At 39.9% G+C, this 11,405-nt stretch overlaps 1 protein-coding gene across 1 annotated transcript; it reads left to right on the top strand.

Moving 5' to 3' along the window:
• Positions 1–9,347: 9,347 nt before the first annotated feature.
• Positions 9,348–11,144, top strand: LOC124971597 (tumor rejection antigen P815A-like). Its single transcript, XM_047535290.1, has 3 exons — positions 9,348–9,584; positions 9,678–9,777; positions 10,897–11,144. Exons 1-3 carry the CDS (start codon positions 9,348–9,350, stop codon positions 11,142–11,144), a joined length of 585 nt encoding a protein of 194 aa, XP_047391246.1.
• Positions 11,145–11,405: the final 261 nt, after the last annotated feature.

Genomic DNA, 11,405 nt, shown 5'->3' with positions numbered 1-11,405 from the left:
CGTCCCCACCTAGTGAGTCTTCCCGGCCGGGAGAGGTTTTCCCACAGGGACGGTAAAACCAGAGACACAGGCACAAACAGGCCTTGCCTCAGCCCTCAGTCTAGTTCCCCATTGGATGACCATTGGTCAACAAGTGGAGGCACCTCTGCCCACTAGCAGGGAATATACGCCACCTGAGGGTCACCACCCCTAGAGAGGCAGCTTCTTCGTGGAGCTCCGCATTATCAACTTCCTCCAAGACTTCAGGCTACTGAAGGATAAGAGGGGATATACTAGCAATCTTCAGGGATATTATAAGTCAAAAGAGGAAATCTGCAATATCTTAATGACCCACTGATTCCTGAACAATATGAGAAAACAAGGGAAGAAAATGCCCCAAACAAATCTAGATGTTACATCAATAAAATCCAATGACAGCATGGCAGAAGAAATGACAGAAAGGGAGTTCAGGATATACATAATTAAAATGATTAGGGAAGCAAATGATGAGATGAAAGAGCAAATGCAGGCATTGAACGATCGTACCAATCGACAGTTAACAGAGCAAATTCAGGAAGCAAAAGATCATTTCAATAAAGTTAGAGATATTGAAAAAAAACCAAACAGAAATCCTTGAAATGAAGGAAACAATAAACCAAATTAAGAACTCCATAGAAAGCATAACCAATAGGATAGAACAGCTGGAAGACAGAACTTCAGATATTGAAGACAAAATATTTAACCTCGAAAACAAAGTTGAACAAACAGAGAATATGGTAAGAAATCATGAACAGAATCTCCAAGAACTATGGGATATCATGAAAAGGACAAATTTGAGAATTATTGGGATTGAGGAAGGCTTAGAGAAACAAACCAAAGAAATGAACAATCTATTTGAAGAAATAATATCAGAAAATTTCCCAAATCTGAAGAATGAAATGGAAAATCAAGTCCAAGAGGCTTATAGGACTCCAAATACACAAAATTAAAACAGACCCACACCAAGGCACATTATAATGAAAATAACTAACATACAAAATGAAGACAGAATTTTAAAGGCTGTGAGAGAAAAGAACCAAATTACATTCAGGGGAAGCCAATACGGATATCAGCAGATTTTTCAATCCAGACCCTAAAAGCTAGAAGGGCCTGGAACAACATTTTTCAAGCTCTGAAAGAAAATGGATGCCAACCAAGAATCTTATACCCAGCAAAACTTACCTTCAGATTTGACGATGAAATAAAATCATTCCATGATAAACAAAAGCTAAAAGAATTTACAAAAAGAAAGCCAGCATTACAGAACATTCTCAGCAAAATATTTCATGAGGAAGAAATAAAAAACAAAGAAGCAAATCAGCAAAGGGAGGAATTATCCTAAAGGAATTGTCAAATAAAGGAGGAACCAAGATGTGTCAAAAATTTTAAATATGAACCAAATGACTGGGAATACAAATCATATCTCAATAATAACCCTGAATGTTAATGGCCTGAATTCATCAATCAAAAGACATAGACTGGCAGATTGGATTAAAAAGAAAGATCCAACAATTTGCTGCCTGCAAGAGACTCACCTCATAGAAAGAGATACCCATAGACTAAAGGTGAAAGGATGGGGAAAAACATACCATGCACATGGGCTCAGCAAAAAAGCTGGAGTATCCATCCTCATTTCAGATAATGTGGACTTCAAGCCAAAGTTAGTCAGAAGGGATAAAGAAGGACATTTCATACTGCTTAAGGGAAGCATAAATCAGCAAGATAAAACAATCATAAACATCTATGCCCCAAACAGTGGATCATCCATGTATGTTAAACAAATCCTTCTCAATTTTAGAAACCAAATAGACCATAACACAATAATACTAGGTGATTTTAACACACCTCTTTCACCACTGGACAGATCTTCCAAACAAAAATTGAACAAAGAAACCATAGATCTCAATAACACAATGAATAATTTAGATTTAACAGACATTTATAGAATATACCATCCAACCAAGAGTGAATACACTTTCTTCTCAGCAGCACATGGATCCTTCTCTAAAATAGACCATATATTATGCCACAAAGCTAATGTCAGCAAATACAAGAAGATAGAGACACTACCTTGTATTCTATCAGATCATAATGGATTGAAGTTAGAAATAAATGAAAGAGTAAAAAACAGAAATTACTCCAACACCTGGAGATTAAACAATATGCTACTATATGATGAATGGATAACAGAAGATATTAGGAAGGAAATTAAAAAATTCTTAGAGGTAAACGAGAACAAAGAAACATCATATCAAAATCTCTTGGACACTATGAAAGCAGTACTTAGAGGAAGATTTATTTCATGGAGCGCATTTAATAAAAGAAGTAAAACTCAAAAAATAAATGACCTAACACTACAGCTCAAAGCCCTAGAAAAAGAGGAACAGACCAACACCAAAAGTAGTAGAAGACAGGAAATAGTTAACCTGAGAGAGCTGAAATCAACGAAATTGAAACGAAAGAAACAATACAAAAAATTGACAAAATAAATAGTTGGTTCTTCGAAAAAATAAACAAAATTGATAAACCTTTAGCCACACTAATAAAGAGAAGACGAGAGAAAACCCAAATCACTAAAATTCGGAATGAACAAGGAAATATCACAACAGACACGACTGAAATACAAAACATAATTAGAAGCTATTTTGAAAACCTATACTCCAACAAAATAGAAAATTTCGAAGACGTCAACAGGTTTCTAGAGACATATGAATTGCCTAAACCGAACGAGGAGGACATACACAATTTAAATAGACCAATTTCAAGTAATGAAATAGAAGAAGTCATCAAAAGCCTACCAACAAAGAAAAGTCCAGGACCAGATGGGTTTTCAGCCGAGTTCTACAAAACCATTAAAGAAGAGCTCATTCCAATACTTCTCAAAGTATTCCAGAAAATAGAAGAGGAGGGAACTCTCCCAAACTCATTCTATGAAGCCAATATTACCCTGATTCCTAAACCAGACAGAGACACATCAAGGAAAGAAAATTTCAGACCAATATCCTTAATGAACATCGATGCAAAAATTCTAAACAAAATTTTAGCAAATTGCATACAAAAACATATTAAAAATATATGCACCAGGATCAAGTGGGTTTCATCCCAGGGATGCAAGGTTGGTTCAACATCAGGAAATCAACAAATGTGATTCACCATATCAATAGACTTAAAGTCAAGAATCACATGATTATTTCAATAGATGCAGAAAAAGCATTTGATAAAATACAGCACCCCTTCATGCTCAAAACACTAGAAAAAATAGGGATAGTGGGAACATTCCTTAACATTGTAAAGGCCATCTACGCTAAACCCAGGGCTAATATCATTGTAAATGGTGAAAAACTGAAAGCATTCCCTCTAAAAACTGGAACAAGGCAGGGATGCCCTCTTTCACCACTTCTATTCAATATCGTCCTTGAAACTCTAGCCAGAGCAATTAGACAGACCAAAGAAATTAAAGGGATACGAATAGGAAAAGAAGAACTCAAACTATCCCTATTTGCTGATGATATGATTGTATACTTAGAGGAACCAGGAAATTCCACCAGAAAACTTTTAGATCTCATAAGTGAATTCAGTAAAGTAGCGGGATATAAGATCAATGCACATAAATCTAAGGCCTTTTTATACATAAGCGATGAATCTTCAGAAAGAGAAATTAGGAAAACTACCCCATTCACAATAGCTTCGAAAAAAATAAAATATTTGGGAATCAATCTCACAAAAGAGGTGAAAGACCTCTACAATGAGAACTACAGAACACTAAAGAAAGAAATTAAAGAAAACCGAAAACCTTAGAAGATGGAAAGATCTCCCATGTTCTTGGATAGGCAGAATTAATATTGTCAAAATGGCCATACTACCAAAAGTGCTATACAGATTCAATGCAATTCCAATTAAAATCCCAATGATGTACCTTACAGAAATAGAGCAAGCAATTATGAAATTCATCTGGAAGAATAAAAAACCCAGAATAGCTAAAGCAATCCTTGGCAGAAAGAGTGAAGCAGGGGGTATCGCAATACCAGATCTTCAACTCTACTACAAAGCAATAATAACAAAAACGGCATGGTATTGGTACCAAAATAGAAAGGTGGATCATGGTACAGAATAGAGGACACGGACACAAACCCAAATAAATACAATTTTCTCATACTAGACAAAGGGGCCAAAAATATGCAATGGAGAAAAGATAGCCTCTTCAACAAATGGTGCTGGGAGAATTGGAAATCCATATGCAACAGAATGAAACTAAACCCATATCTCTCACCATGCACGAAACTAAACTCAAAATGGATTAAGGATCTCGGAATCAGACCAGAGACCTTGCATCTTATAGAAGAAAAAGTAGGTCCAGAGCTTCAACATGTCGACTTATGACCAGACTTCCTCAACAGGACTCCCATAGCACAAGAAATAAAGCAAGAATTAATAACTGGGATAGATTCAAACTAAAAAGCTTTCTCTCAGCAAAGGAAACTATCAGCAATGCGAAGAAAGAGCCTACAGAGTGGGAGAAAATCTTTGCCAATCATACTTCAGATAGAGCACTAATCTCCAGAATCTATAAAGAACTCAAAAAACTCTACACCAAGAATGCAAATAATCCAATCGACAAATGGGCTAAGGAAATGAATAGACACTTCACAGAAGAAGATCTACAAGCAATCAACAAACATATGGAAAAATGTTCAACATCTCTAGCAATAAGAGAAATGCAAATCAAAACCACCCTAAGATTCCATCTCACCCCAATTAGAATGGCAATTATCAAGAACACAAGCAACAACAGGTGTTGTCGAGGATGTGGGGAGAAAGGTACACTCATACATTGCTGGTGGGGTTGCAAATTAGTGCAGCCACTCTGGAAAGCAGTATGGAGATTCCTTAGAAAACTTGGAATGGAACCACCATTTGACCCAGCTATCCCACTCCTTGGCCTATACCCAAAGGACTTAAAATCAGCATATTACAGAGATACAGCCACATCAATGTTCATAGCTGCTCAGTTCACAATAGCCAGATTGTGGAACCAACCTAGATGTCCTTCAATTGATGAATGGATAAAGAAACTGTGGTATATATATATACAATGGAATATTACTCAGCCATAAAGAATGATAAAATTATGGCATTTGCAGGCAAATGGATGAAACTGGAGAATATCATGCTAAGTGAGATAAGCCAATCTCAAAAAACCAAAGGAAGAATGATATCGCTAATAAGTGGATGATGACACATAATGGGGGGTGGGAGGGGTTAGTGTTGGGGTTGGAGTTGGGTTTAGGGAGGGGGGCAGGAATGGAGGAAGGAAGGACTGTATAGAGGGAGGGGAGGGGTGGGAGGGGTGGGGGGAAGGGAAAAAATGGCAGAATGAATCAAACAACATTACCCTATGTAAATTTATGATTACAAAAATGGTATGCCTTTACGCCATGTACAGACAGAGAAACAACATGTATCCCATTTGTTTACAATAAAAAAAAAATCACTTCTACGAAGTAAACTAGTCCATTACCTTTAAGCTCCTCCTCCCACGAAATCTCAGGGCATGGACAAATATCGAAAAATTCTTTACCACAGTGTAACAAGGATGGCTTCCAAACGAATTTCCAATAGAATTCTTATTTCCATTTGAAACCTCATCATTATTGCCTTTATAATTCACATTTCCTATCAGCATTATAGTCTTCTAAGCCTCTACCAGTATCTCTCGTTAATCTCTGCTTACAACATTCTAGGCTTATTATAGATTAATTCTCCAAACATTTCTAAATTCTTTCCATGAACCAATTCCAAATGATATTCCACATTGTCAGGTATATAGTAATGGCAAAGAACCCACACCTTGTACCAATTCTCTATGTTGGCTTTCCATTACTATAAAAATATCTGAGATGATCAAATTATAAAGAGACAAGATTTATTTTAGCTGACAGTTTTAGAGGTTTCAGTTCATAATTAATTGGACATGTTGCTTTGGGCCTGTGGCTGCACATCATGGTGGGAATGTTTAGTTGGGCAAAATTGCACATGTCATGGTGAGGAAGTAAAAGAAAAGGAGACCAGAGTCCCAAAATGCTTTCTAAGAGCATGTCCCCCCAAATCTGATGATCTCCGTGCCAAGCTGGAGACTACATTGGGGGACATTTAAAATACAAATTGTAGCATTCACCAACATGTACTGAAGGTTTGGTTTAGCCAAGTGGAACAGGTCAGCTAGTGTATCAGTTCAGGTGCAATGCTGTCTACAGTAGGGCACTTTCCTCCAGGATCAGGTATATGCACTGAGTTTAACACTGGTATTTATGTGGTATCATGCAAATCTAGATTACAGGAATTGAGAAAAAAATGTAAAAATCAGATTGGTGCCTGTAAAAGGATTCTGGTTCAATTTTTTGATATTTGGTTGCTGAGAGGTTTTTTTTTGGTATGGGGAATTGAACGCAGAGGCACTCAACCACTAAGCCACATCCCCAGCCCTATTTTGTATTTTATTTAGAGACAGGGTCTCATTGAGTTGCTTAGCGCCGTGTTTTTGCTGAGGCTGGCTTTGAACTCATGATCATCCTGACTCAGCTTCTCGAGCCACTGGGATTACAGAGGAGAGCCACCATGCCCAGCTGATGTCATTAATTTTGATATCTGAAACAAATTTTAGATGGGATGGAGCCCATCTTCTTTCTTTGAAGAGTAGCAACAATAGCTCCTCACACTATAATTTCTGTAGCACATTTTCAGAATGTGTACTTAGCATCCCTGAAACTTCAGGTTCTGCCATATTAGATATCTTGGGTCCCAAGAGGGCGGACTTCCAGTAAGTCACACAGATTTGGTTCTACTAAACATGAAGCTACAGCTACCACCTGAACATTCCAATATCCTCACAGTAATGGAGCATCAGGCAAAGAAAGGAATTTACATATCAATGTGGCAAACTAACCCTTATTACCATGCAAAGCTAAGGGTTGTTGCTAAATAATGGGGATAGGGAGGAATATATCTGTTATAGTTTGGATGTGATGTGAGATAATGCAAGGTTTAGAGGAGAAATGATTGGGTTATGAGGGCCTTAACCAAATCAGTGAATTAATAATCTGATGGGCATTAACTGAGTGTAACTGAAGGTATGTATGGTATGATTGGAGGGAGTGGGCACTGGGAGTGTGCCTTTGGGGGTATATATTATGTATCTGGCAAGTGAAGTCTTTCTCGGCTTCCCATTCACATAAGCCACTTCCCTCTGCCACACTCCTGTCCCATGTTGTTCTGCCTCCCATCAAGCCCAGAGAAATAGAGCTGGCTGTTTTTGGACTGAGACCTCTGCAACTGTGAGTCCCCCCAAATAAATATTTTCTCCTCTAAATTTGTTCTTAATTCTTTTAGTCAGAGCAGCAAAAAAAGCAGATTAAAACAATGTCTGAAACCCAGAGAATTGATTCATCATGAATTCCTTTGGTTTTTCTGTGCTCACTAACAATGGTAATTAGAGTTAGTATAAAATAGATGTTCATTTCTTCACAGCTTTAAATTATTTACACTTGAGGAATTTGCTAAGTGGGAATGAATAAAACAAAATGTCCTAGACCACTGACTCAGAGATCATTCTATGAAGCATGTCTTTTTACTCTGTGTTATACTGAAGCCTGGACCTTTGAAAATAGTATCTTTGTTTCTTTACTTCTTTGGAGGGTGAGGTGAATTATGGAGAATTCCTTAAAGAACTTCCAGATACTGTTTTTAATGCTACAACTCCTCATTCTGACTGCATCCATTTCAACATTGCATGTTATATTCTAAGTAGCTTTAATATTGTTAAAATGTGCAAAATTTCCCTTTCACTCTTTCTCTATCTCCCCCCACCATAACAGCTAATAGTTCAACACTTAAAAAGAAAAATAGCAAGGTGCAATGTCATACTCCAGTAAATCCAGCAGCTCCAAAGGCTTTGGCAGGAGGATGGTGAGTTCAAGGTCAGGCTCTGAAATTTAGTGAGGCCCTAAGAAACTCAGTGAGTTCCTGTCTCTAAATAAAGTATCTGAAAAAGAGCTGGGGAAGTGGGTTAAATATTAAGTGCCCCTGGGTTCAATTCCCAGTACTAAAACAAACAAAAAACAACGACAAAAGTCCTATGAAAAGTAGTATAGAGATTCGAAAGAAAGCTTGAAACAGAACCATCATTTGAACCAGTCATCCCGTTCCTAGGTTTATACACAAAGGACTTAATATCAGCATACTACAGTGATGCATCCACACCAAATATTTATAGCAGCTCAATTCACAATAGCTAAAGTATGGATAGTACAGTATAGTACATACACTCACACACACATACACATACACAATGGAATATTACTCACCCTTAAAGAATGAAATTATGGCACTTGCTGGTAAATGAATGGAAGTGCAGAGTATTATGCTAAGTGAAATAAACCAATCCCAAAGACCCAAAGGTGTAATATTTTCTCTGATATGCTGATGCTAATTCACAATGAGGGGGGAAAAACAGAGGTACTTTGGATCAGGCAGAGGGAGTGAATGGAGGGAAGGGGGCATGGGTGTAGGAATGACAGTAGAATGAATTGGACATTATTACCCTATATACATGTATGATTACATGACCTGTATTACTCTACATCATGTATAATCAGAAGAGTGAGAAGTTATACTCCATTTATGTATGATGTGTTAAAATACATTCTACTATCATACCTAACTAATTAGTACAAATTAAAAAAAAACTGACTGTGTCTCTATTGGTAGCAGATAAGCCTAAGAGGCCAATGGAAACAATGATATTTTGAATCTTCCAGGGCTCTTGCATATTGAACACTATACAGCAGTTTTGCTGACAAAGGTAGAATTAAGAGAACAGGGCTCACCTGAGCTTCCAGGGCTTGTTTAAAGGAACCTGAGGACCTTAACCATTCACTGGATGCAGGGCATGTCAATCCTCACTTCTCAGCTAGTGAGCTTTGGGCTGCGCTCCGGGAGGGGCTCACCCTTTGTTGACTCTTCCAGGCTCCGCCCCCATGGCCAGCATATCAGAAACTTTCCCTCCTGTCTCACAGCAGCACAGCTGCAACAGGTCGCTCATCCCGCCTCCTTCCCGTACTTCCTGGCACGACCCTGCACAGGCGCAGTCTCAGTGTACTAGTTTGTGGGCTGTGCCCCCTCTGGCTCCGCCCCCATCTCCCAGCATGCCCTGCGGCAGAAGTCTTCCCCTCCCCTGACAGCACGCCTCTGCGTGGCCGCCATCTTTGCTGCCGGTGTCGTCGTAGCTGGATTGCCGCTCGCGTCAGCTTCTTTGCTGACTTGTCTCTTGGGCCATGTCTGACAACAACAAGCAAGACCTGGTCCCAGGTGGCCAGAGCGAAGCTGATGAAGAGGGAGGCCTGGACCCCGGGTCCCTCGGAGGTGCCGTGGTGCCTGTGGAGTGGTTGGCTGCAGTGGCAGAAGTTGCGGCTTTCCTGGCGTTCCAGATGATTGTAAAAGCCTTTGAGGAGAAGGGGCATGAGGAGGAAGTGGCCTGGCCTGCCACCATGGAGAACAAGAATATAGAGCCTGTAGAAAAGGAGGAGGAGGAGGCGGCAGAGGAGGAGGAAGAGGAAGAGCTGAAGGCAGACCATTACAAGGAAGTGGAGGGTGACTATGGTGAGGAAGATGAAGAAGATAACGAGGAAGAAGGTGGAGAGCATGAGGACTACAGCGAGGAGGAGGAAGAGGAGGAGGAGGAATGTGCGGCAGCTGCAGGTGCCTGTGAGTTTCTGGTGGCATTTCAGTCCGTGTTCAGGCATCTGGTCCCTTCCCTTCTCCAGAATGTCTCCTCGCCCTGGTCGCACTCCGCATGGGCCTCATGGTGGGCAGGAGCCACCCCATAGACACCCGGGGAGCTGGTAGAGGAGCACCAGCGTTGGGAGTGGGGAGGAGCTGGGCGTCGGAGCCGAGGTCTGGGAGGAGAAATACCTGGCAGAGGGATCCCCGTCCTGGGTGGCCGGGGACCCTGTAAACCAGCAGCATCCCATAAGGCTGAGGAAGTGGCAGCAGAGGACAAGGCCTAGGAGGGTGGGACCTCGCCTAGGATTCAAGACTAGGGAGGCTGGAACCTGTGTACCTGAGGGGGCCCAGGTTGCCAAGTAGCAGCCAAGTCCTCCTGGCCTTGCAGCCTCTGTTAGCATGACTGGCTTACTTGCAGGCCATGCACAGATCTTGCCTGCCCGAGTAAGCAATGGGTCAAAATTCCCAAAAAATTATGGCTCCCTGTGTCCAACTAGAAGCCCAATTCTAGAAAGACTTTGCAGTCTTGAGAATAACTATGCTGCCTTCTACCAACCTCAGTTGATAAAAGATCTGAGACAGTGCAATATATGAGTGCACGAACTTGAATGTCTGGTTACATGTTCAGGAAGGACCTCTGAAAGAAATGGAAAGAGAGCCTGAAGGCAAAGGACAGACAAGTGGCATTCCTCACTAGTGGTTGACAACTTTTTAAAAATGTGAGGTTTCTTGGTAGTATGATCCAAAAAAAAAAAAAAAAAGTGAACCAGTACTAGAGCACTTCACAGGTGTAAACATTCTCTTCTCAGGAATCAAGGAACCAGTGAGGTTCATCATAGAATTTGTCTTAAGTCAAATTAATGCTTTTCAAGAAAGTTCTGGTAAAAAGCATAATGTGATCAGGTGCAGATGATTCTTTTCCCCTTTTCTCCCAAGTGTCTGAAATAATCAGCAGCACTGGGTGTGGAATAGGAAAGGGAAGGAGGGATATCACCTTGAAAACTATCAAGCAGAAGAAATGTGAGGGCCATGGAAAATGTTGCATTAGCCAATAGGAACTAACCTGGATATTTCTTTCTTTTGTATATTTCTTTCATTCAGATTTTCCTGAGAGTAGATTACTGGGTGCTGAAACCAAGTATAAGCTGGGATTTTATTTCCGTGACTTTCTGGTCCCTGAGCCTCTGTCATTTCTGGCTAAAGAAGCAACTGCATGTAACTACGAAATTTCTGATGAAGAGTCTGAAGAATCTGGAGTTGAGGAGGACGAAGAGGAAGTAGATGAAAATGAAGATCTAGAAGAAGGACCCAAAAAGGATCTGGACTCAGCAGAGAGCCGCTTCTTTTAGGCATTCAGGTATTGGTTTAGAGACTTTAGTATGAACTGACCATTCCTGATACCCATCTGTTAGTTCTGGTTTTATGTTTTATAATTTTCACTCTGCAAAATCAAACATTGCTACCATTTAGTTTAAAAATTTTACTGTTAATAATGTGCTTATAGATTAGATAAACAAAGGCAATATATTCTGACATGTATTTCATGCCAGTTACATGCACTTTATCCTATAGCTTTAAATACAGATATGAAATTTATCAGACATGGTAAT

Source organism: Sciurus carolinensis, chromosome X (genome assembly GCF_902686445.1).
Source record: "Sciurus carolinensis chromosome X, mSciCar1.2, whole genome shotgun sequence".
Taxonomy (NCBI): Eukaryota; Metazoa; Chordata; class Mammalia; order Rodentia; family Sciuridae; genus Sciurus; species Sciurus carolinensis.
The sequence above is the reverse complement of the archived record's forward strand: the minus strand, read 5'-3'. Positions and strand labels throughout refer to the sequence as shown.

What these genes read in the sequence shown, in the direction of transcription:
- LOC124971597 (XM_047535290.1), top strand. Translation starts at nt 9,348, where the DNA reads ATGTCTGACAACAACAAGCAAGACCTGGTCCCAGGTGGCCAGAGCGAA. An exon ending in AGAACAAGAATATAGAGCCT is followed by an intron (nt 9,585 to 9,677) that starts GTAGAAAAGGAG and finishes GACTATGGTGAG; the next exon opens with GAAGATGAAGAAGATAACGA. An exon ending in TGCGGCAGCTGCAGGTGCCT is followed by an intron (nt 9,778 to 10,896) that starts GTGAGTTTCTGG and finishes TCTTTCATTCAG; the next exon opens with ATTTTCCTGAGAGTAGATTA.